Source organism: Raphanus sativus, chromosome 6, assembly GCF_000801105.2.
Source record: "Raphanus sativus cultivar WK10039 chromosome 6, ASM80110v3, whole genome shotgun sequence".
In the NCBI taxonomy this organism is placed as follows: domain Eukaryota; kingdom Viridiplantae; phylum Streptophyta; class Magnoliopsida; order Brassicales; family Brassicaceae; genus Raphanus; species Raphanus sativus.
Window position 1 is genome coordinate 33,912,331 of NC_079516.1, and position 26,962 is coordinate 33,939,292.

The window sequence follows — 26,962 nt, forward strand, 5'->3', positions numbered from 1 at the left end:
TTATTGATGATTGATTTTTAATTATTGATGATCATAAACTAAAAAAAAAATATTTTTGCAGGTTCGCAAGCATTTGCTTAGTGCTCACTACAGAGAGATGTTCGGTGAGCCTGGTAGTCAGTTAGACCCGCCAGGTTCTTCTTCAGGTGCCGGTGGTTCCGGTTCTTCAGATCAGGAGTCTGTTCCCGAGACTCAGCATTTCTTCCCTCCCATGCCTCCTCCGATGGCTCATCCGATGGCACCTCCGGTGGCTCCTCCGGTGGCTCCTCCGGTGGCTCCTCCGGTGCCTCCTCCTGAGATCCCCGCCGCTGTTCATTCCGATCTCATGGTGCCACCTACAGTTCCCTTCTCGCAGTACACTGTCGAGGATATTCTCGGTATGCCAGGCAGAGCTGGTTTACCAATCATAGATCCCGACAGACCCGACGGGACTATGTGGTAAGTGCATTATTTTTTAATTAATTATTTTAATTTGTAAGTTCATTAAATAATTTAATTTTTTTTCCAGGTTTGGGGTTGACAATTGCCTTGCGACAGATGTAACCGAGACGATTAAAGGTTACTTCTCCATGGCGCATCCAAACTGGAAGTCGACGCCGATCTACATCAAAAAGACGTGGTTCAAGATTTACGCTGTAAGTAATTCTATTAATTAATTATTTTATATTTTTTTTTAAATAACAGATTATTAATTTTTTTTTTTGCAGCAAAAATATCATTGGTCTATCGGGGTCAGTGAGAGAGTGAGGAAGGCGTTTTACGCGAAGGCGCAAGTTCGCTTGGCGGACACGGTATGCAACTGGAAGGCTGACTGGACCATCAAGGGGTACACCCGTGGCAAACCCTCTGAGCTTACCACGGATGTTTGGGACGGCCTGATCCGTTACTGGAAGGATCCTAACTCCATTAGGATCGCAAATATTTGTGCTGCCGCCCGTAACACGGTAGACGAGCACGGTAACGGCCCGATGCAACACTCTACGGGCCAAAAACCCCATGCCGGTGTCCGTTTGCAAATGGTACGTAATTAAATAATAAATTTTTAATTATCATTTTTAATATAATTAAATATATTTCTAACAATTTTCTTAAATATTTTTAGGCCAAAGAGTTGGGACGTCTCCCGACTCTTCCGGAACTTTACGAGCGGACCCACAAGAACAAGGCGGGCCAGTTTTTAGATGGCAAGTCCGAGCAATTCTACAACGACGTAGTTGCTCGGGTTGAGGAGCGCCAGACTCACCTGACCCAGCAGTCCGCCGACGGATTACCGGTTACCTTATCCACAACTGAAGTGGATAAGATTTACGAGGAGGTAAATTTTTTACATTATATCTTTTTAGTTATTAATTCATTAAATTTACTTTTTAAATTTAACTAACAAATCTTTTTTTTTTTTTTAAGGTTGTCCCTAAGAAAAAGGGACGTACGTTGGGGATCGGTTCCGTCAATGATGTCCCAAGAGCGACATCGTCTTATGCTCAGAGACAGACCGAAAAAGTCACTCAGTTGCGTTCCGAGCTGGGCGCGACCAAAAGCCGTGTGAGTGGACTCGAGGCCTTCATCGACGTTATAGCGTCCACAAACCCGGAATGGGAAACTTTGTTGAGGAACATGAAACAACAAAATCCCATTCCAGGCGAGTCATCGGGCACACATAACGAGGAAGATGTTACGAGGAGGAGCGAGGAATTCTACGAGGCGATGAACGAGCCTTAGTTTTTTTAGTTTTTTTTTTGGTTTATGTATTATAAAATCCAAAACTTATTTATATATAAAATATTTTGTTGCTTCTGAATTTTATTTAAAATTTATTTATAAATCCAATATTTAAATACTTTTATTTTATTAAATTAATAATTATTATATTTTCAAATAATATTTTTATTAATTCGAAAATTGGCACTATACGAGTTATTTACGACGAAAACATTTCCGAGGAATTTACAAGGAAAGCTTTACGAGGTTATTACGACGAAAATATTTCAAGGATTCTACGTGGAATTCACGAGGAAACATTTTCAAGGAAGTTACATCAAAATTACGAGGATTTATTTTCAATGATATTACGTGTAATTAACGACGCGTTGTTCGCGTGGTTTCTACGAGGAAACCCCGCGAGTGACTTACGAGGAAAGACCGCGAGGATCTTACGACGAAATACTAACTTCGTCTTTACGAGGAAAGAGAAGACTCGCTGGTGTTCGAGGAAATGGCGACGAAAGTTCTGTTACGACGGACGATAAACGACGAAACACTTTTCCTCGTTAATTCCTCGTAAACCTCCTTTTACGAGGAATTAACGAGGAAAATGGCCCTCGTTAAACATTTGTTTTCTTGTAGTGACCCGTCCACTGGCTTCCCAATCGCACTGAGAGAATCACACAGAGACTTAAACTCACGACAATACACTGACAACGTTTTGTCTTTCTTGATCAACAGTTGGAGGCTTCGGCGAAGAGAGAACTCCCTAGCAAGCGAGCTCTTGTTGAAGTTATCTGCTAGAGAGATCCAGATGTCTCTTGAGGTGGTGAGAGAATGAACCGACCCCAAGACTTCTTCTGAGAGAGTGCCGAAGATCCATGAACGGACAAGTTGATATGTGCGGAACTAGGACTCGTACAAGGGGTTTGGTTCCACAGCTTCGACTTCATTGGTGGTGACTACACGCGTTGTTGGAGGCGCCGCAACAGCACCATTGACAAACCCAAGCAACTTTTGACTGGACATGAGTGACTCGAACTGGGTCTTCCATAGGAGGTAGTTGGAGTCAGTGAGCTTGAGAGTGACGGAGCTCACGACATGAACTTTGCTTGGAAAAGGATAAAGGTTAACCAGATCCGCCATTGGAGCACCTGTTAAGGTTATAGCGGCTCTGATACCATGTGAAACTCAACAAGAAACTTTACTGATTTTATTAACTCAACATAATGAATAACGTTTACAAGCTTTGATATATATACAGACTTGATAGAAACATCTAGATCTTCTTAACTAGCTAGCTGTAAAGTAGATTAGGCAGCTAATATGGATAAGAGAAGATCAAATATGTTTTGAGTAAATCCAAAACTCTTCGTCGTACACTCCTCTGCTTTTCTTTCTCTTCTGTAAGTCGATAATATTGGAGATGACCGTTGTGGCTGTTGGGTTTGGGCCTGTAATGTCGCTTGTGGGCTAACAGCGTTGTCGTTTGGTTGATACGGAAAAAATCAAATTTTAGATATAAAAATACGTATAGTGATTTAAAAAAAAAATGATATAAAGATACGCACTGATAATTGATAAATAGGTTCCTGTAATCATCAGTTTTTGGGCGTCTTAAATGATGTCATATCAAGTGCGTAGGGTTAGTAACTATTAATCTACTATTAAAGGGAGTAGGAAATTTAGTTTAGGATCTTAAATTTTTAATTTTGTCACAGCCTCAAAAATCTTTGCTATTATTTCTTTAGACAAGCTGCATCATTATCACCTTAATTATTGTTTTATCAGGTTACGTCGGAATATATTATCTGATTTATTCCAGGTTTATTGATACAGGCATACAGATAACTCTTGCGGTTGTCAACGACACAACAATCTATTATATGATGAGACCTGAGTGGTGAGTTTTTTCCGTTGGTGTGGTGAGTTCAGGGGCCAGTCTACAGGGCAAGCCACCCAAACCATTTATTAGGACATCCAAATTACAAATATATATTTTCCAAAAAAATTATTATTATTATCTTAAACACATAAAATTTGTAGAAATTTCAGCTAAATATTAATTTTTGGGGTTATTTAGCAAAGTTTAAATAATTATTTTCATATAACTAAAGTAAATATTGTATCAATTATAAAATATTAAGTATTATATATATATATATATATATATATATATATATAGAGAGAGAGAGAGAGAGAACATTCTAAGATACAACTATTGCAATATCCATTAGAAATAATATACCTTTTATTCTTTATATATTAAAATAATTTATTATATCTTCTAAATTATTCAGAATCTTTGTAAACGTTTTTAAAATTTTATTAAATTTTGTAATATAATTTTTGTAAGTCAAAATAAATGACTTTAGAAATTTTTGTTATTGTTTTATAAGTTTTAATATATGAGTTTATGTTTTTTATCAATTATTTACAAAATAGTATGGATTCACAAATAAATGGCGATGATTTATTTATAGAACTGAAGATTTTTTTCAAAATCAAGATCTTTGAAATTCGATAGCCTATTGAAGTGCTTAAATTTTGGAAAAAAAAAACTGAAAATTATTATCAAAACATACAAGTTACTTATCGTATATTATTAACCATTATAATATTAGTCACCACAGGTGAAATAAGTTTTCCAAGTTAAAACTTTCTTTTAGTATTGTAGATAACCGTGAGTTATTAGTCACCACATAAATTATTTATGGTATATTATTAACCATTATATTATCAATCGTGAGATATAACTTATTTTCTGTCATCGATTTATACAGACTCATGTAGACTCTGTAAATTAAACTGGTAGCTCTTCATCCATGTGCACGATAAATGACGTTTGTTTTCTAACACAGCGTGCTAAGCTATCGGTCTTCAAATTCTGTGGGCGAGAGACATGAATCATCTCTGAGCTGTGAAAGTTTTCTTACAAGGTCTTTATATCTGCCAAATAAGTTGCAAACGCATGACATTCTTCTGGTTCCGACACCATCTTTACAAATTGAGAACAATCTGTTGCAAACGTGACCCAAAACTGATGCAAATTCCGCATACATTCCATTGTCCAAAGTAATGCTTCCACCTCGAAGTGAAGAGGAGAGAGAGAAGCCATTACATTTCTTGCTCCCATTAAACCCGCAAAACCTTTAAGAGTACTATACCATCCCTGACCTGAAAAAACTTTGTTATCCTTCCAAGACCCATCCATAAAATACCAGCGTCCTGGAATGGACGGGAGACTCAGTTGTTGTCGATCTGTCACCAGTGTAGGTAATGTTTGTGCCTCAGCCCAAAGTTTTGATTATGTTTCCGCAAGTTGAAGGGTATCCCTAGAATCCATATCCAAATTGTTGAAAACCTTATTGTTTCTCCCTTGATAAATGTACCATAAAATCCATGCGAACTGATGATTTTCCAATTTCGGAAAAAAATCTCCAGAATAAATAATCCATATTTGTGAAAAAGGATTCAGTGGGGAAAATTGTTGTGTTAGAAGGAATCTGAGATAGTACCCAAACTGACGCGCTGGAGGACATTCCAAAAACACATGATTAATCGATTCCTCCAGAACGCCGCATCTATCACAATTTATATCCGTTGACGGCCCTGTCATGTTTAAATTTTTTCTCACGGATATACACCCTGATACCAGCTACCATAAAAAAATGCTTAATTTTTGGTGGGCAGCGAACTTTCCAGTAATACGCCTTATGTAAATCCACAGTGGGTCCAAATACTACTAAAGATTTTGCCTTATCTAGATAAACCCGTTCCACTTGATACCCAAATTTAACCGTATATTTTCCATTTTGTGTAAAGTGTCATCCATCTCTATCCACTCTGTGAATCTTACTCAGTGGTATACTTTCTATAATCTTTACATCCTAGGGATCCACTAAAGCATGTATTGCATGTGACTTCCAGATTCGCAACTCTGGATCGATAAGTTGATCAACTGTAAGATTGGGGTTACTGGTAAAACTGATATATTGATATGGATATAATTCTGTTCCCAACATTTTAATTAGTCATTTGCTAACCAGAGATCTAACTGAAATAATGTTCCGCCAGCTATATGATGGTGAGTATGTTCCAATCGATTTCAGGGATGAGACATTCCTGAAATACCGTTTTTAAAAAACTCTCGAAAATAAGGTATTTGGTTTCTCAATTAGATGCCATAACTTTTTAGTATTGTAGATTTTGTTTAAAGGGTGAGTTATAACTTCTATATACGCTATACTTAATATAATATTTTAATTGAAAATAATAATAATAATAATAAAAGAAAAATAATAATAAAAATAATAAAATTTTCAATGATACATAGTATATGATTAATTAGAGAGAAATGGGTTGACCGATCTGAATCAGTAGGATCATATTATCAAGGAAGAGTGAGTGACTGATATGGGTGAGCTGGATAGATTCCGGGGAGTGCGATTGGATAAGGTATTGGCTAAGTACCGATGTCTCCGACCGCCTCCACGTGATCATACTGCTTGCCTTTCACTTTCATGCTCTGACCTTTTGACCGCACGTGACTTTTGTCTGTACACGTGCGGATTAAGTTAACGTGTCCGGTTCAAGTACATTGCACTGAGTCTCGGCAGGTTGCGCTGACGAAAACCATGGTTCGTGGGTCCCGCAAGCCATGAGGAAGGACGGTTCCGGTCAGTTTCAAAGGGGTTCCACATGGTTTTGCCCACATGCGTCCACGTTGAGGAGCTTTAGGTGTCTTACTATACGGGTGCAGTGCATTTTGAAAATTAGGATTACCAGTCACGGTCCGATGAGGTCCAAGGTTTAGTCACGCGCCAAGTGACTGTTTTCTTTTCTTTGAACATTTTTTTTTCCTTTAAAGTGAGTGTTGCCTTGTAGGATTCGTTTATCTTATCTGTACCCAACTTCCACTTGACATTGGGTCGAAAATGATGCGTTTTCTATATTTCGTCTATATAGCTTCCCGAAAACAAATCGCCCTTTGTTTCCTCCTGTTAATCTTATCTCAGGCTATCAAATTATAAAAATTCACAAAATTCATATTTTATTTATATGGGGCCAAAGAAAAACCGCGACGACGCCTAGTTTTCTTTGGAATCTCGTGTAAGGATAACCATTAAAACACGTATTTTTGTCGGTTTCTGTGCGTTATATACACTTCAAAAACTTTTATTCGTAATTGTATAACTATATTAAATAATATTAATAATTAGTATCCCCCTAAAATATATAATAAAGGAACTACGTCTCCGCTAAATTCTCGGTCTACGTCTCCGCTAAATTCTCGGTCTACGTCTTTGCTTTTAATTCCTTTTCCTCGTTCAATGAGAAGACCAAAATTTTATTGCAGAGTCGCACATGAATCGCAAGCTTCTCTCTCCTTTTCCAGAACACGTCAGAATCGCTCTTGTAGTCAAAAAGAAGCTGCTTATTCTCTTGCCCTAATTAAGCTACCTAACTATAGGGTTTTCCCTCTTACCTTTCCCGCACCTTAGAGAGAGAGAGATCATCTGACATATATAGGTTACCTTTTTCTCTTAGCTTGGTCTTTAATTTAGTTCTGTTCTTTGTTTGCTTCCGCCCCTTCTTTAGCTAATATTGACTCCTCAAAATCTTGAATTTTGATATTCTTTTCTCTCTTTAAGATCTTCCTCACCTCTCATCAGTATACGAGCGAGAAGGATCAAGAATCAAGAAGTTGATTTGTGCTGGCGAATAAACAGTGGTGGGATAGGGAACTAGTAGATGCTACCGCGATGGAGGGCGGTTATGAGCAAGGCGGTGGAGCTTCTAGATACTTCCATAACCTCTTCAGACCGGAGATTCACCATCAACAGTTTCAACCGCAAGGCGGGATCAACTTGATTGACCAGCATCACCATCAGCAGCAGCAGCAACCGTCGGATGATTCAAGAGACTCAAACAAAGATCATCATCAACCGGGTGGACAAGATTCATCAGACCGGGCTACATCAAGCTCAGCACCTGGGAAACGTCCACGTGGACGTCCACCAGGATCTAAGAACAAAGATAAGCCACCGATCGTAGTGACACGTGACAGCCCCAATGCGCTTAGATCACACGTCCTTGAAGTATCTCCTGGGGCTGATATAGTTGAGAGTGTTTCCACTTACGCTAGGCGGAGAGGCAGAGGGGTTTCCGTTTTAGGAGGAAACGGCACCGTTTCCAACGTCACTCTCCGTCAGCCAGCCACTCCTGGAAATGGCGGTGGTGTTGGAGCTGAGGGAGTTGTGACTTTACATGGAAGGTTTGAAATTCTTTCACTAACGGGAACCGTTTTGCCACCACCTGCACCGCCTGGTGCTGGTGGTCTGTCGATTTTTCTGGCCGGAGGGCAAGGTCAGGTGGTTGGAGGAAGCGTCGTGGCTCCGCTTGTTGCATCAGCTCCGGTTATACTAATGGCTACTTCGTTTTCAAATGCGGTTTTCGAGAGACTGCCTATCGAGGAGGAGGAGGAGGGAGAAGGCGGCGGAGGAGGAGGACCACCGCAGATGCAGCAAGCTACATCAGCCTCTCCGCCGTCGGGAGTGACTCGTCACGGACAGTTAGGAGGTAATGTCGGTGGTTATGGGTTTTCCGGTGATCCACATTTGCATGGATGGGGAGCTGGTACACCTTCAAGACCACCTCTTAATTGAATTTATGTGTTTTAATCATTTTGTAGAGTCGTCTTTCATTTGGAATCTTTGGTAATTATTTTTGTAGTTGCATATTTGCGTTTTAATGTTTTTCTGTCTTTCGTCTTGTTGCTTGTTAGAAAAGGACCAATCCATATATGTATTTCTTTATTTATTTGCTAGGGTTTCGTGCTGCACCCTATTTACTAATCTTATTATTAGCTCGATTTAATACATATATATATAGGTCTATTTTAATAAAGAGTTCGATTCTTTTAAGGAATTTTGAGGTTTACGACATATTCTTGATGAAATATGTGAGTACATCTCTCTTATATGAATACTTTATACAATTAAGTTCCCACAAGCATAGTATAATATACTATAGTTTTTGATGTTTATATCAACATGACAACGCATAGGCCGAAACGATCTTCCATAACTATTTGCAGTATAATACACATTCACTTAACTTTGTTAAGAAAAACTAAGATACAAATGATATTTGGTGACGAGATCATGCAGAATTGCTTTGAAGTTTTAGGTAAGGACCAAGGTAGGCTGACTGGTTTTCCCGCTACCACCCGCAAACGCAGCTTTTGCGGTTTATAGCGGTTGTTGGTGTTTCGAAACAATCACAGAAAACGTTGCAAATCGTTTTGAACCGTTCCGAATCTTTTAAAATCAAAAGCTGGTTCCAGTAGTATTTGCGGTTGCGGGAGGGTAAATATTTTTTCTTTAATACTAAAAATATCCAACAAAAATTTTAAATTGAAATAATAGAAATTGTAAAATGTATTCATATTATATTTTAATTTATATTATAAAATTTTAAAACCAAAATATTTTCTATAAATTTTTAAAATTTAATAATATGATTTTATAAATATAAATTTTATATTTATCATATTATTATGATTTTTAATATTTTTATAATTACATAAAATTGTTAAATTATTATTTAACAGATGTGGCGTTTGGTAGTTTACCATTTATAAGAATCCCATAAACGCAACAATTTTTAACAACTGTACCAGTCGTACAAATCTTTAAAAAAGCGCTTAAAACTGCAATCATCCGCACCCGCAAACTCCCACAATCGCTGCGGTTACACCAGTAAAACCTTTAAAGACAACCGTTACAGCCCATTAGAAATATTAAGTAAAATATTATTTCACGTGGGTTACGTATGAATTAGTGACCTTAACTTGGGAAAATTAACTAGGAACACGAATCATATGTAGACTTGTAGCGTCAGTTTCTGCTGCAAGATAACAAAAAGGGATTTTGATTACCAAGACATGTGAAAAAGAGGAATGTTTCAATTCCCTAGGGACATATTTATTGACTAGGAAAAAAAGATGAAGCTTAAATATTTATTTAAAAGATACCAATGTATTTTTTTGGGTAAAAAAATACCAATGTATTTAACAAAGAAAAATTACAACCAAAATATTTTAGATAAACCAATATCAACTCCAAAAGAGAAGTGGGTTTGCAAAGTACTTGCAATTAAGATTTTATGATATATGTATAGTATGATTCCTATACAAAGATCCATTTCTAGTATTCAACCAAATAACTCTCTCTCTCTACGTTAAAATTTCAATTGTGGTAGTATATTCATTCAGCAAGAAATATTGTTTTGCCAAAAAAATGAAATCGAATAAAAATATCTAATTGTATTTTTGTTTTGGCAGCAATACCTAATTGTGTATATAAGTATATATAATCAAATTCTCATGTTTGACTTGCACGCAATTGAGCCCAAGTTGAAATACGCAACTGAGTTTTTTTTTTTTTTTTTTGATCAAACGCAACTGAGTTTCTATTTATAATTTTCTCCTGAAACTTTCTGCATGATAAAAGACACATACACAACATAATTTTTTTTTGCCTAACTTTTTTGCACACACACACACAACATAATTACATACATATAACTCCAGTATGTGATTGTTCACTTGATACGTTAAGCAAAAAAAAAAAAAAAAAAAGATTATTCACTTGATATTATACATTATCCTCTAATCTTGTAAAGTAACTCATTATGATGTTTTATAAACCACTAGATATGAGCCCGTTGCGTTGCAACGGGTTTTGTTTGATGTTTTAATTTAATAAAAACATAAAATAATAATTATAATTTTGTTATAATTTTATGATTGATTTGCATATGGTGTGTGAGATTTATTTTATAATTAAAAAAATTACATAAGTTCAAATTAAAATTTGTATTTTATAATAAAGGTACATAGATGAATTTTATTTATTTATTTAATAGATAGTTTTTATTCATGATTTTTATTAAATAATTTATTGTATTGTTGAAGTTTCTAATTTATTTTTTGTTTAATACTTTTTACAAAGTTGTTTAGTTCTTCAAAGTTGATAATTAATATGATGGCGATTATAAATTTAAAAATATGACTTGTTATAATATATCTCATAATTAAAAGTATATATACTAAGATAATAACCAATTTAAAAAAAACAAATTAATTATTAAAATTATTAATAGTAAATTTCCAATTTTAAAACCCTAACCAAAAGATAATTGCAAAAGATTATTTGATAATAATTTGTTTTCTAATATTTCAACATGTGTTTAAATATGTAATGATTGAAAATATATGTACCATGAAAAACAAAACGAAGTTTGAAAGAACTAATTTTAAAAATTATTTAATGTTAAAAAAACAATTTTAAAATTATTTAATAGTAAATTGTAGAAATTTTCCTTTTTCAATTAACCAAAAATAAGCGATTTGAAAAATAATTTATTTAATACTAATTTTCTTTTTCTAAAATCTTAATGAAATCTTATCATAAAAGACTATATTGAGCCTAGTTCTTCAAAGTTAATAGTTAACATGATTGTGGCACATGACAATTATATATTTAAAATTGTGATATGAGTTAAACTATCTCATAAATAAATAAATATATACTAAGATAACAAAAACGATTTCTGTTAATAATTTATCATAAATATGATTTAATAGTAATTTATAATTTTAAACAAAATATAATTGCAAAATAATATTTGATGATATTGTTACATTTGTTAAAATATTTTATGATTAAAAATATATATACTACTAAACTATAAATTAATTTCTAAAAAAGTATTTCAAAATTATTAAATATTATATTTAAATTTTAAAATATTTAGTAGTAATTTTAAGATAAATTCCATTTCTAAAATCCTTAAAAAAATATTTGTAAAATATTTTATTTAATAATATTTTAATTTTTCTAATTAAAATATTTTTCTATTTACTCTAGTTTTTAATACACATTTTATCCTAAATTTTGTTAGACTAATGTCATTTACTAAATTATTTTTTTCTTTATCTTCTTTTCTTTCGTTATTTTCATCTCTTTTGAATGTGTTTTTTCTAATACATGTTATTAAGATAAAACTAAAAACTATCAAATATTCATGTTGTTGATATAACATATTTTATGGAGCAGTGAATACGTCAGCACGTAAGGTTTCTAGTTCTAAATAAATAAAAATTGTCAAAAATACTACATTCATACTACTACATGTTTACACTAACTATTATTATTTTTTCACTTGTAAAAAGGAAAAAAAATTATAATCCTACGATTAACATCGACCAAAAAATTTAAGGTTAACTAATCTAAACTTAAGATTTAGAGTCGGGAAATTGGGTAAGGTTAAGGGTTTAGGTTTAATATTTTTACATATATATAAAAATTATATATGAAGTCTTTAAGAAAATAATAATTATTTTAAGAAACAACATTTGCATTAATAAACAAATATCTTTATAGAGTGATAATTATTCCTGTACAAACGCCTAATAATTATTGTGGTAATAATTTACATAGGCAGCATGATAATAATGACAAAAGAAATCAACATAAGTTTATAAGAAGAAAAGAACATGCGAAGATTAGGATACAGAACCCTACCTTATATTTGTCTTGAGTCAATAATTATGTTTGATGATCAAATATGAAGGAAATTAGTTCTATATATATATATATATATATATGTGAATAATTGTAGTTCCTTTTGGTTTATGATCTTTTTAATTAGGATTTGAATAAAGGAAAATTAACATTATATAGTCTTTTACATTTTCTTGGTCTAAGATTTTATAAAAAGGATAATTACTATCAAATATTTCTTGTCAGTTTTTTTATTTCTTTACAGTTATCTTTTCTTCATGATTTGAACAAAGAAAAATTAACATTAAACATTTTTTTTACAATTTTTTTGGTTTAAGATTTTTTAAAAGGATAATTACGATTAAATATTTTTACATTTAATTTTTCTTCATGATTTTAGAAAAGGAAAATTATTTTTAAATATTGTACAAATTTATTTTAGTTTAAAACACATGTCACAATCTTAAGATTTTAATTTCCATGTGTTATGATCATGTTAATTAGTAAATTTGAAAAATCAAGATTTATTGGTCTAAGATTTTTTAAAAAGATAATTACTATCAAATATTTCTTGACAGTTTTATTTATTTATTTACAGTTATCTTTTCTTCATGATTTGAATAAAGGAAAATTAACATTAAGCAATTTTTTTAATATTTTTTTGGTTTAATATTTTAAAAAAGGATAATTACGATTAAATATTTTTACATTTATTTTTTCTTTATGATTTCAGAAAAGGAAAATTAGTGTTAAATATTGTACAAATTGATTTTAGTTTAAAACACATGTCACAATCTTAAACTTTTAATTGTCATGTGTCGTGATCGTGTTAATTAGTAACTTTAAAGAACCAAGCTTTATATAATAAGATTGTTCAGACCAAACTAGTGGTTTCTTGTTTCTTAAATTTATGTCATGATCAGTCATTTAATTTGTACTTTTTATCATGTCTCCTAAGGTATAATCATTAACCTTTTAGATTCAGGAAAAATGTGAAAAAAGAGTTTAAAAAAAAAGTTTCTGTTACTATTGTTTTTTTTTGTTACTATTGTTTTCCCCTTCAATATTATACACCACCAAACATAATTCAAACTTTTCTTTCACTTTTTGAAAACAAATCATCTCAGGAGTACTTTTTGAAAACAGAAAAAAGCATGAGAACCTGAAAAGACGCATGATAGAACCTATAGTAGATTTGATAGGTAAAACTATTCATATCTATAAAAGAAAAACATAAATAAGAAAAGCTTAAGATTCTAATTTTAGACCAAACATATCATTGTTGTTGATTGCATCCTAAAAAGGCTTTAAAATAAGATTTGGAGCAGTTTCTACAAAAGAAAAATCATACAGCAAGATACAATATGTTTGGTTGTCTGCTTTTAACTTCAGTCATCAGACTAAATTACAAGTTAAAACTGCTTCAGCCGCCTAACAATTTTGTTCTGATATAAATGAATTTCTAAAGAACAAAACAAGGAGCTCACTCTTGAAGATCAGTCACTGTTCAAATGGAGCTCGTATGAACACCCGACCATGCAAGCTTATGACCGCAGATGTGCGCAGCGGATCGATTCTTGCTGGTAAGCTAACAATCTGGTGAAATGATATTATCAAAATAAGAGACGGTGTATGCCAATATGAATATGCATATTGAATGGTGTAAGAAAATTATTTACCTTTTTGAATGGTGTAATGCCCCAAGGGTTGTCAAGCTGATCAGGCTCTCCTGTTATAATCAACCTTCCAGCAGGATCTGATTGAATTCGAACCTAAGAACGAAGAAAAATTGATGATGTTCATGAACTCTAAACTCTGTTATGGATTCACAAGAAAAAAAAACATCTAGCCAACAAAACTGTGTATTGAAACTAGAACAAGTTTCTATGTAACTAAAGGTCAAACATTCCAACAATCTACCCTACTTCAGATGAACATCCTAGAAATAATAGTCAACGGTGCTGCTTTGGTAGCTAAAAGATCTCTATGTTCTTGCCATACAAAATTACAAAGACTTCTCTCAAGTAGTTTTTTCAGTAATAGAGTTTGAAGAGAGTGCTCACCTCATGGCGAAGAAGTCCAGGTACCAAAGCAAATACCTCAAAGGAGTTCTTCTGTGATTTTAAAAAATGATAAAGAATTTTAAGAAAACAACAGATTTGGTAAGATTTCAGATGGGAAACAAGTAGAAGTTACTCACAGTTTCTTTGACAGTTATCTTAACCCAGTCAGCAAGGGGTCCATCATCAACAACATCAGCAACCGACCTAAGAAGCCAAAATCATATTACAATTGCATTGGTTAGAGTCAAGACAGAAAAAGGAAACCTTATACTATCTCAAAGTTGCAAACAAGGAAAGAGAGAATAAGCTTTCCGTAACTGTTTTTCTGCTTCTTGTGAAACAACAAGGTCATTGCAAGTTTGTGCTCTAGGTTTCGGCAGCCCTGGAAACACCATTTAAACACACACACACAAATATTAAGCAACCCTTTGCTTAATATGACAAGAATAGCAAAGCATTGAGAAATCATTTTACCAATGCTTTTGAGTTTCTTATGCTTTGGGGTTGAGTTAGAGCCCTTATCCTGAAACAAAAGGAGAACAGAACATCTTTATGCTTCTGCAGGTGAGAAATTACAAAGTGGGGGTAAGAATTTGAAGTGAAACCTTAGCAGTAGTCTCAGTAAACTCTCCAGATCCATTAAGGCGCTGTGTATGCCAACCTTGCATAGCACGAGCTGCAGAATCTCTTCGTGCCCTGCCTGATCCTGAACCTTGATGGCTAATGACCTGACATCAAAGTCCTTATATCAGCGAATTAGAAAAACATTTGAAGAGGAGGAAAAACAGGAGAAGAGGAAATGATTACCTCTTTCTGGAGGCTTGAAGACAGGTTGAATGTTGAATCAGGAATGTTAAGGTCGCCATTTTTCCTTAAACTCTTTTCATACTCTAAAAGTGCCTGCAATCGAAGCAAAGACATAAATCATAATGTACTTGCATCTATGATTCTATATTGATAAGATATAACTCAAACAATAACCAGTTCATTCAATGTGCCAAAAGAAGTAGTTTAAATAAGACTATCATACCAAAAAAGGTGGATAAACAAAACTGAAGCCAAGATAAGATATATAATATGGTTATTTCACAACAAAGAAACTCACCTTCTCATAGAAAATGCGGAATGTGTAGGAGACAGTTGTGCATGTCCTGATTAAAAGAGATAGTTAAAACCAAATATTTAACAAGTTACCATCACAAAAAAAATAAGCAAAGAGTAAGGGAGAGTATAAGAGGCAAGTAACATCAGCCATACTTTGGAGGATTGAATGATTCTCCAACTTGCCGCCACAGCTTTGATGTGGTGACCTAAATTACATGAGAAAGGACCAATACACATTCAATTCCAGAAATATAAGCAACCACCTGTAAACAAACGTTTCTTTCCCGGAAGAACATCAAAAACTCTTTAATATATCTACATAACTAAATCACATTTGAGTAAAAAAATAAAAAAATCTCCCATCCGAAAGTCTTTTCCATATAGAATTCACATGTTTTATCCACAACCCAATCAAACAAAAAGTTGGTGATGATCATACAAGTCAAGGTAAATAATGACCTAGAAGAATTAACCAAGGAACTAAAAATGAAGTGGCAGTTTTGGAGTTTAAGACTAAAACTAAAGAAAGTGGATAATTACCACGTCGTAGCCACCTAGTTTAATGACTGCTCTCCACAGCCTACATTACATTAAGTTAAACATACAAAAAGTCAAGCACTGATTAACCAGAGATATGGGGGTTTTAAGTACTTTAAAAGAACTCACTTGAGAGCGTTTAGAGGCTGTCCATAAAACTTGAGAGGTTTGTAATCCAGGTAGTTCTCTTTGTGAAAGGTCGCCAACTCTATGAGAAACGCCTGCTGCTCTTCCGGCGTCCCTGCTTCTTCATCTCCCTGTGCCTTGAAAAAAAAAAGAAAAAAACTGAACTTGTAAGAGAAAGAGATCTTTACCACTTCAATACAGTGATATTTCAATCAGGAGATTACGGTCTGTTACCTCAGAGTCATTGAGCAACCAAATCTTGCGCTTTTTGACACTTCCATCTCCAGTCTCAGGACTCGAAAACTGCATCTTCTTCTTCTTTTCAGAGTGACCAACAGCTGCATTAGACGCCTGGCCAAGAAGAAGGGGAGTTTCACTAAAGTTTTGATCTTTATCTGCCTCATCCCCAAGTTCCTCCTTTAGGGCATCATCAGCAACGCAAGGCACATCTCGCAACTGTGTTTCGGTGGTATCCTCCTCCATCGATCTGGAGTAAGTCAGTAGTCATAGCAAAGACAACGTCATCAAAACAAAACAAAAAAACCCAAAAAGCTAAAAGAGACATGCAAACTAAAGTTTGGTGCTTTCGAACAGAACAAAGAGTAAAGGTATTTGCTTTGATACACCCAAGAGAACTGAAGAAGAGCAGGGAAACAAAAGAGACAAGCTTGCCTGTTTCTGCAGTGACGGCGCCCGGCGAAGACAACACTGGAAGGAGAAATAGGGAGTTCCGTTGTGGTGGCGCTGAGGAAGACAGACACAGAGGGAAAGACTATTTGAAGCGGAGAAGAATCTTTGTCAATGGCGGAAGGGGAAGGAATTAAATAGGTCAGATTTTATTTTTAAAAAACTTTAAAAAAAAAGAAATAATAGATTTTGGTGACTAAATTCATTGTTTGACTAACCACAGGGTAAAATTTGTATATATTATTACCAAGTATATAGTTTACAAACTTAGAGAATATATTTTTTTAATTATTTTTCTAGATTTTGAGATTTGAGAAGATTTTTTTTATATGAATCAGATATATAAGGAAAATATTTTATAAAATCTTGGAAATGTTTGACTCCAACAGTTAAGATAACTATAAAATGTAATGGTGATAAAATTTGGTATTGACTAAATATAATTTCAAATTTTTACCAAATAAATTTCATAATACCTGATATACTTGGAAAATTTTTATATAGTTTTTTCTGTATTTATGAGTTTTTTCTTTTAAAAATGTATGTAAGCAAAAATATTTGTAAAAAGTACCTCTCTGTTTCATAATAAGTGTCACTTTAAGTTTTTTATTTTGTTTCAAACTAAATGTCATTCTACAATTTTAATGTAATTTTGTATATTAAATTCATTTTATACTCTTTTGAATAACCAATAGATTTTTATTTAAATTATTCTCGTTTATTAGAGCATCTCCAACTCTATGCTATATTTGCCTCTATACTCTATAATAGAGTAAAATCTACTCCAATCCATCTCTATTTCTTCCTCTAAAATAGAGATTTGTTATTTTCATCTCTATATTTAGGAGAAAAAATAGCATTCTTCTATAATAGAGGCATACTTTTTATTTGCAAAATGATACTTTAACTTTTTGTGATTATAATTAAAATACATGTTTATAGATAAATATAATTCTTTTTACATATAATAACACAATTTTAGTTTACATAATAATTTTTAAACTTTCACAATTATAAATAATCATAAATAAAAATAGTATTAATTTATTCAAAATTGAAAAAAAAATTAACAAATGAAATTTAACGTTTCATTTAACTGAAACTAAAATTAAAATTAAAATTTAACTATTAAAAGTTTTACATATCTTTAACATATTAGTAAAAATCTTTAAGTTCAACATAAATATTAATCAATATTTATGTTTCACTTCGAAATGCATTAACAAATTATTTATGTGAAAATATAGTATTATGGTTAGGTAATGTCTACTTTATTTTATTTTATTATATATGATAGCTTTTTGTAATAATTTTTTTTAGTTTAAATAATATTGCAATTTTATGAAAATTAAAAAGATTACATGATTGTGTGAATTTTCAACATTTATAAATAAAAATGTCTTAGTTGTAAGATAATAAAAGAATCTTTTATGAATATTCCTTTTTAGAGGAAGAAATAGAGAAATATATTGAAGAAAAACACATCTCTATTATAGAGTTGTTATAGAGAAAAAAATAAGAAAATACATTGGAGATGGTTTTAATCATGCATTAAATATGGTACATTAATCTATATATTTTGTAAAATAGTGGAAAATTGTTGAACCTATGGGTTTTGGCCCAATCAGATAACTAAAACTGTTAGGTGTATATGAGCTCATTTACTCTCTTTTATATTAAGTTGAGAGTTCTAACATCATTGGTAGTAAAATAAAGTTAATTACTTTGTTTTATGCTTGCATGCAGACTATTTTCTTTCTTACATAACCTCAAAGTTCAAACTTATGGATATGAGTTTTTTTCTTTTAAAAATGTATGTAAGCAAAAATATTTTGTAAAAAGTACCTCTCTGTTTCATAATAAGTGTCACTTTAAGTTTTTTATTTTGTTTCAAACTAAATGTCATTCTACAATTTTAATGTAATTTTGTATATTAAATTCATTTTATACTCTTTTGAATAACCAATAGATTTTTATTTAAATTATTCTCGTTTATTAGAGCATCTCCAACCCTATGCTATATTTGCCTCTATACTCTATAATAGAGTAAAATCTACTCCAATCCATCTCTATTTCTTCCTCTAAAATAGAGATTTGTTATTTTCATCTCTATATTTAGGAGAAAAAATAGCATTCTTCTATAATAGAGGCATACTTTTTATTTGCAAAATGATACTTTAACTTTTTGTGATTATAATTAAAATACATGTTTATAGATAAATATAATTCTTTTTACATATAATAACACAATTTTAGTTTACATAATAATTTTTAAACTTTCACAATTATAAATAATCATAAATAAAAATAGTATTAATTTATTCAAAATTGAAAAAAAATTAACAAATGAAATTTAACGTTTCATTTAACTGAAACTAAAATTAAAATTAAAATTTAACTATTAAAAGTTTTACATATCTTTAACATATTAGTAAAAATCTTTAAGTTCAACATAAATATTAATCAATATTTATGTTTCACTTCGAAATGCATTAACAAATTATTTATGTGAAAATATAGTATTATGGTTAGGTAATGTCTACTTTATTTTATTTTATTATATATGATAGCTTTTTGTAATAATTTTTTTTAGTTTAAATAATATTGCAATTTTATGAAAATTAAAAAGATTACATGATTGGGTGAATTTTCAACATTTATAAATAAAAATGTCTTAGTTGTAAGATAATAAAAGAATCTTTTATGAATATTCCTTTTTAGAGGAAGAAATAGAGAAATATATTGAAGAAAAACACATCTCTATTATAGAGTTGTTATAGAGAAAAAAATAAGAAAATACATTGGAGATGGTTTTAATCATGCATTAAATATGGTACATTAATCTATATATTTTGTAAAATAGTGGAAAATTGTTGAACCTATGGGTTTTGGCCCAATCAGATAACTAAAACTGTTAGGTGTATATGAGCTCATTTACTCTCTTTTATATTAAGTTGAGAGTTCTAACATCATTGGTAGTAAAATAAAGTTAATTACTTTGTTTTATGCTTGCATGCAGACTATTTTCTTTCTTACATAACCTCAAAGTTCAAACTTATGGATATTAGTTTTTTCTTTTAAAAATGTATGTAAGCAAAAATATTTTGTAAAAAGTACCTCTCTGTTTCATAATAAGTGTCACTTTAAGTTTTTTATTTTGTTTCAAACTAAATGTCATTCTACAATTTTAATGTAATTTTGTATATTAAATTCATTTTATACTCTTTTGAATAACCAATAGATTTTTATTTAAATTATTCTCGTTTATTAGAGCATCTCCAACCCTATGCTATATTTGCCTCTATACTCTATAATAGAGTAAAATCTACTCCAATCCATCTCTATTTCTTCCTCTAAAATAGAGATTTGTTATTTTCATCTCTATATTTAGGAGAAAAAATAGCATTCTTCTATAATAGAGGCATACTTTTTATTTGCAAAATGATACTTTAACTTTTTGTGATTATAATTAAAATACATGTTTATAGATAAATATAATTCTTTTTACATATAATAACACAATTTTAGTTTACATAATAATTTTTAAACTTTCACAATTATAAATAATCATAAATAAAAATAGTATTAATTTATTCAAAATTGAAAAAAAAATTAACAAATGAAATTTAACGTTTCATTTAACTGAAACTAAAATTAAAATTAAAATTTAACTATTAAAAGTTTTACATATCTTTAACATATTAGTAAAAATCTTTAAGTTCAACATAAATATTAATCAATATTTATGTTTCACTTCGAAATGCATTAACAAATTATTTATGTGAAAATATAGTATTATGGTTAGGTAATGTCTACTTTATTTTATTTTATTATATATGATAGCTTTTTGTAATAATTTTTTTTAGTTTAAATAATATTGCAATTTTATGAAAATTAAAAAGATTACATGATTGGGTGAATTTTCAACATTTATAAATAAAAATGTCTTAGTTGTAAGATAATAAAAGAATCTTTTATGAATATTCCTTTTTAGAGGAAGAAATAGAGAAATATATTGAAGAAAAACACATCTCTATTATAGAGTTGTTATAGAGAAAAAAATAAGAAAATACATTGGAGATGGTTTTAATCATGCATTAAATATGGTACATTAATCTATATATTTTGTAAAATAGTGGAAAATTGTTGAACCTATGGGTTTTGGCCCAATCAGATAACTAAAACTGTTAGGTGTATATGAGCTCATTTACTCTCTTTTATATTAAGTTGAGAGTTCTAACATCATTGGTAGTAAAATAAAGTTAATTACTTTGTTTTATGCTTGCATGCAGACTATTTTCTTTCTTACATAACCTCAAAGTTCAAACTTATGGATATTAGTTTCTGTTTTTTAACAGGCAAGAAATCACGAGGTGTGTGCTAAAAGTTCTGAAGTTCCCAAAGTTTATTTTTAACAAGTGTTAAAAGTATCTATAAGTTTAGGTTAATGTAGGTTTTGTGTTTGGTTTGTTCTTCGATCTCATCAAATAGCAACAATATGTTCTTATTTCTTGCATCAACTTACAGCTTCAGCATATTTTCTGCAGGGAAAAGGCTGTGAAACATGAAGCTCTTGGAGGGATATCATATATTATTATATGTAATCTTTCTCGTGATGGAAAAAAGGTCTAAAGCATTTTTTTCACTTTGCAATGGGTAAGACTTGGAGTTTGTTCAACTTTTGTGTCTAAGTCCTTTTATCTTGTGAAGGGATCATTCTGAGTCAATGGTAAAAGAGGATGTTGCATCAGTATGTAGTAAGTACATCAGATCAATGAAAAAAGTAGTTTTTGCATCAAAGAAAAAAAGTTACAGAAAAAAAATAAATCCAAAGCTACCAACAACAGTTGAGACTTTGACAGTCGACGACATCAATCCAGCCATACCTTGTGATCCTATGATATCTTTGATGTTAGGAGTTTTGAGGCTCCTAAGTCAAATGATAGTAAGTGGAAGTAAAATGTCGAACCAGTTCTGAGGGATTTCAAGCACTAAGAATGCAAGCACTTACTTAATCTAAATGCAACAATGATTTAAGATGATTTCAGTAACAATGACTAATTATGATGACAAGAACTAATTAAGGCGCAGTAAATGAATGACTTGCTTAAATATGATAAAAGAGAACTCATGGGTATAGGAACATGATTTCGGGTGATCAAGTATCAAACAAGGATGACAAATGATGAATCAAACAAATGACCTTAAGCCTAAACACGATCCTAAGCAAGCTCTATATCTAGATGAATGCTCATTTGCTAACACATCTCAAACATCAAATCTCTTTGGCTGAAAGATATGAAGGCAATCAGTAAGAACAAGTTTATTAGCTATCCTAACACTCTTAACAACAAATGTCTTTGGCAAGATGCATTAAGAGCCTAGCAGAGTTGTCTCAGACATTTCAACAAACACCTTTTGGGTGGGAAATGTCTAGAGATCAACTTTCGAATGATCAAATCGAAAGAGGCAATAAGAACACTCTACTAGCAAGGCTTGAGATTGATCTACACTAAAAACATCCTTGATCTAACCTAATCACCCTAGTCTCCCTAACCCATGAATTCAAAAGGGAACTACTCACTAATCTTCATGTCAAACCTTAAACCCATACTGGATTTCAGATTAAACATGTAGATGAACACAGGAAATCAATAAGAAATCAATAACAAGAGATCAATGAATCCAAAAGATGAACTTTCCAAGAGTATTTTGTGGTTTTCTCTTCAACAAAAGATAATCTGCCCAAAAGTGGCTACCATCAGTCTTAAACTTAGGTTTTCAGAGTGCCAAAACGACATAAGTAATTGCAAAAAGGTCCTTGAATTAAAAAGAAATTGCAAATAAGAAACACGCAGCGACCTCCGCAGGTCGCTCCAGCACGTCGCTCTGGCCCTTGGGAGCGACCTCGGATGGTCGCTGCGAGGGGTCGCTCCGGGATATTTTCTTCGTCTTTGAGTCGCGTAAAGCCGAGCGACTTGGAGTGGTCGCTCTAGCTTTGGTCGTCAAGGTCGCTCCGGCTGGAGCGAGGTCTCACAGCGACCTCTGCAGGTCGCTCCAGCCTCTTCTCGTCCAATCATCCTTCTTTTCACATCTTTTGAGCTCCAAATGCATCCCAATGTCTCCAAAAGCTCCATAAGATGCTCCAATACCTGATAAGGACTCATGTATGCAAAATGCAACCTAAACAAGGCTAGAATCTAACCTACATGATGAAAATGCATGAAAAGGAATGGGTGAAACAATGCAATTATGCAAGACATCAATCTTCGATGTTGAAATCCTATCAACAAAAACAATCAAATAATTAAGGAGTCATTTTTACATATAGATTCAATATTTCAATTACATGGATTCAACCAAGAAGATAAACAATTTCATTCATCAGAGTTAGTTCACTGTGATGTATAAAAAGCTTGCATTTAACGGATTCATCATCTCCATCGAATCCACAATTGTCGATCCAACTCTAAATATATATGTAAGTAGATGAAATAATTAGACATCAGATTCTTCCATTGACAATGATGACACAACTTAACTCGGTCAAAAGGTATTGGTGAAATATTGCTATTGTGGAAAAATCATCAAACATTTTCTAAATATATAAAAAAAGAGAAGACTACTAGTCATTGGATATACGTAGTTAGAAGTAGCATGATGGATATAGAGAACGTCAAATTTATTAATTTAACAAAAACTACCTAACAAAAACCACCAAAGTTTTGATACAAGAAAGCAACTGACGCAAGAACAACAAACAAAAACCCAATCTAATGGATTATTCATAAAGATGATCTATAGATTTCTTTCAATGCTTGATTCGTAATCAATCCGCTGCTTCCTTTGCTCTAGTTTTAGAGATATATTTTTTTCACTGTCTTGTAAGTAGTCTTGACATGCATCTGTCTTGAGGTTGGTCATAAACTCTTTGAAATTATGGCTATATAATCCTGAGACATATTTTCTTAAATTCTTTATTGAATCACGCAAAGGATCCTAGACCATCTTTATACAAGCCACTTAATGTGTTGCTCACATTCATCATTAGCTCTATCAATGGTATTATAGTTGGTTGATGTGCTCTGGTAAACTTTCAGTGTATATCATCCTACAGGCTACAACATTTGTTTCTTTCTTCAATCTAAATGATCAGTAATGAACATGTAAAATTCAATATGAAATTTTGGGAATATGCCACTTATCATTATCCCAGCTATATGCAACGAATGAGAAGGGAAGTACTTTGGACTTGTGAGAAATATGGATTAGGTTATATCATACTTTCAATGGCGGCATGTGACCATTTTTAATACTTTTCTTTTACTATGAAGGTTTTTTATAACAAGTAAAACGTTTTTTGAGATAGTTTAAATTAGATCGGAGGCATATATGTATACAATCTTAGCGAGGGAAACTCCAACTGATATATTCTGAAACAAACGGGAAACATTTGCAAATTGTGTTCTATCAATGTTAACGAAGTTGAGGGGTTATACAACTGGGAACATAGACCCCAATGCCAAGGGAAATTTGAAAAGGTTGATCATCCTACTAAGATAGCAAGATAAGGTGCTTGAGACAAGCAATGACAAAGTTGGAACAAACAAGACTACAGAGAGAGAGAGAGTTCGTTCATAAAGAGATCTTCAGAGAAGGGATTTGTCAGGTAGATCATCGAAGTAAGGATGCTCCATAGCCTTCTTAGCTGAGATTCGTTTAACTGGCTCATACTCCAGCATTTTCTGTTTAGAAACAAAACAGAGAAAAAACGCTAATTACATTATGCTATGTGATTCTCAACTAATGAAACAAGGTCTAAGAGATTGGGGACTTACTGATAAGAGATCAAGTCCGGACTCATCAAGGTTAGGAACAGCTGTTGAGAGGCTCAAAGGTTTCCACTGTGGGTATTCATGCCAGTCCTTGAGTTTGCTCACTCCAGGCCACACTTGTTCGTTTGGTGTTCCCAGCAACCTGAGTTTCAGAGTAATGAAGAAAACAGAATAAGCAAAATGGTCATGTTAGAGAATGATGAAGAAGAAGAAGTACCTGAAAATACTGAGGAGCTGTTGGAGCTCAGAGTCTCCAGCAAAGATTGCTTGCTTGTTCACAAGTTCAGCTACAAACACGGAAAGGAGACAAAACAGTTAGAATGAAGTGAAAGCAAGGAAGCTACACAAGAGAAGAAACAGTACCAAAAATGCAGCCAACAGACCACATATCAACAGCGGTTGAGTAATGGGTTGCACCGAGAAGGACTTCTGGAGCTCTATACCATAGAGTTAGTATCTGTTGCAATGAAAGAAGAAGAAGAAGACACTATTGAGTTAATAATAAAGTCAAAGATAGGATGATGTATAATGAATTTAAAACGAGAGAGAATAATAAACCACCTCATGTGTATACTTTTTCATAGGGAGAGTGAAGGCTCTGGCTAATCCAAGATCAGCTATTTTGAGGGTCATTTTCTGACGGTCCATCAAGAGATTGTGAGGCTTAAGATCCCTGTGTAACACTCCATGGCCATGGCAAAAAGCCATGCCTTTGCATAGTTGGTACATCAAACACTGCAATCAAAAGAGTTTGTTTTTTTTAGCAACACTGATCAAGAGGGCTTATGGTGTTAAAAAAGATCCAAAACCTTGACAGTGATCTGGGGAATGTTTTGGCCAGCTTGCTTGAAGCTCCTGATGAACTTCTTGAGATCAGTGTCAACGTACTCGAAGACAAGGTAGAGCACAGTCTTGCCTTCTTTGTTCAATCCTTGCTTAACATCCATCAACCTGAAGGAGAATAAGATGATGACGAGTAAGACTCGCAATCTCTACCACTTTTAATCAATCAATCAATCAGGAACTAAACCCTAGATCGAAAAATTGAAACAGAGAGAATAGGGAGCGGCCTAAGATCAAAATCAAGAATCGAGACCTGACGATGTGGGGATCGCGAGCGAGCATGCGGAGGATGGAGATCTCGCGGAGAGTGGTGGGAGGAACGCCTTCTTCGTCCTCATGGAGACGAGTCTTCTTCAAAGCGACGATGAGACCAGTTGCCTTCTCTCTTGCTCTGTACACTTTCCCGTATGTCCCTTCTCCTACTTTCTCTAGCTTCTCGAACGCTTCCATCGCCGATCCTCCGCTCTTAGTATTGTTCTCCATTTCTCTCTCCCTCTCTCTCTTTCAATCAATCAATCTCAGATGATGATGATGTTTGAGTTTGAGGAGGCGGATTGAGAGATAAGATCGGTTTTATAGATAGAAATCCGATTTTGTTTAAAGGGGGTCTCACAAGTCACAACGGTTCCTTGTTTTTTCAAATTTCAAACCGGAGAGCGTCACTATCACTAGGGTTTTCCATACGCAATATTATAAAATATTTATATTTTTTTTTTCCGATTAAACAAAAAAATTCCATTCATTCTCAGTGTTTTCTTTTTTATTGGGGTCAAAATTCCAAACTAAAGAATCTAAATCTTTTTTTTTTGTGACATCAAAAGACAATTCTATTACTCAAATATGATATTGTCAGGATAAATAGACCGGAATAGAACAACCAAACTAATAAAGAGATCTTGGAAATTACGAGCAGTCATATCTAACGAATCAGCTATCCTATTTTGTGTCCTTGAGATATAGCAGATCTCGAACTTCGGAAAGCACATCTTGAGTGTTTGAATTGTTTTTAATTCAGTAGAAAGTTTCTGCCATGCCTGAGGTTCTGATACCATCGCTATTATATCTTTGCAGTCTGTACCAAATTTCTGGAAGTTTAAATGTTGTAACATGGCTTTCCATAGCCCATTTTAATGCTTCCAATTCTAAATGTACTGCTGACTTCCTCCTCTACATGTTTCGTAGTCTCATAAGCTGTATATTTCCTAAGTTGTCCTTCCAAGCCCATTCAATTCCATTAAACTGTGATGTAAAGGTCCATGAACCATCCACCAAGCATATTTTACCCAAGTTAAGGCTTGTGTTTCTTGTTAAGTTTAAAAGAATCTAAGTCAAAATACATAAAAGTATCTCGACTATAGACGCTACATTTCTTTTACCAACGCTACTTTATTTTTTACAAGACAATATTTTTATGGAACATAATTTTAAATTTATATATATATATATATATATATTATTGATTTTAGTTGTTTTATTAAAAAATAGGGCAATTCTC

The 26,962-nt window shown here is 32.6% G+C and overlaps 3 protein-coding genes across 4 annotated transcripts; 1 reads left to right on the plus strand and 2 right to left on the minus strand.

Annotated features, from left to right (window-relative positions):
* The first annotated feature begins 6,959 nt into the window (after positions 1-6,959).
* On the plus strand, positions 6,960-8,523 carry LOC108806960 (AT-hook motif nuclear-localized protein 27). 2 transcript variants are annotated; one of them, XM_018579178.2, is made up of 2 exons: positions 6,960-7,233; positions 7,356-8,523. In XM_018579178.2, the coding sequence occupies exon 2, from the start codon at positions 7,467-7,469 to the stop codon at positions 8,367-8,369; it is 903 nt and encodes a 300-aa protein (XP_018434680.1). In that variant the 5' UTR covers positions 6,960-7,233; positions 7,356-7,466; the 3' UTR covers positions 8,370-8,523. The 2 variants fall into 2 exon arrangements, with proteins under 2 accessions (XP_018434680.1, XP_018434681.1); XM_018579179.2 differs by having other exon boundaries at positions 7,377-8,523.
* Positions 8,524-13,561: 5,038 nt separating this feature from the next.
* LOC108807130 (AT-rich interactive domain-containing protein 6) lies at positions 13,562-16,920 on the minus strand. The gene is made up of 14 exons (XM_018579382.2): positions 16,775-16,920; positions 16,337-16,589; positions 16,106-16,239; positions 15,980-16,019; positions 15,593-15,645; positions 15,441-15,486; positions 15,143-15,235; positions 14,941-15,063; positions 14,810-14,858; positions 14,654-14,717; positions 14,473-14,539; positions 14,336-14,386; positions 13,952-14,044; positions 13,562-13,868 (listed from the first exon to the last, which is right to left on the minus strand). Exons 2-14 carry the CDS (start codon positions 16,583-16,585, stop codon positions 13,773-13,775), a joined length of 1,158 nt encoding a protein of 385 aa, XP_018434884.2. The 5' UTR covers positions 16,586-16,589; positions 16,775-16,920; the 3' UTR covers positions 13,562-13,772.
* A 7,279-nt stretch (positions 16,921-24,199) lies between these two features.
* On the minus strand, positions 24,200-26,075 carry LOC108806728 (cyclin-dependent kinase B2-2). Its single transcript, XM_018578913.2, has 7 exons — positions 25,721-26,075; positions 25,434-25,575; positions 25,186-25,359; positions 24,988-25,081; positions 24,842-24,911; positions 24,628-24,766; positions 24,200-24,534 (listed from the first exon to the last, which is right to left on the minus strand). The coding sequence occupies exons 1-7, from the start codon at positions 25,948-25,950 to the stop codon at positions 24,439-24,441; spliced, it is 945 nt and encodes a 314-aa protein (XP_018434415.1). The 5' UTR covers positions 25,951-26,075; the 3' UTR covers positions 24,200-24,438.
* Positions 26,076-26,962: the final 887 nt, after the last annotated feature.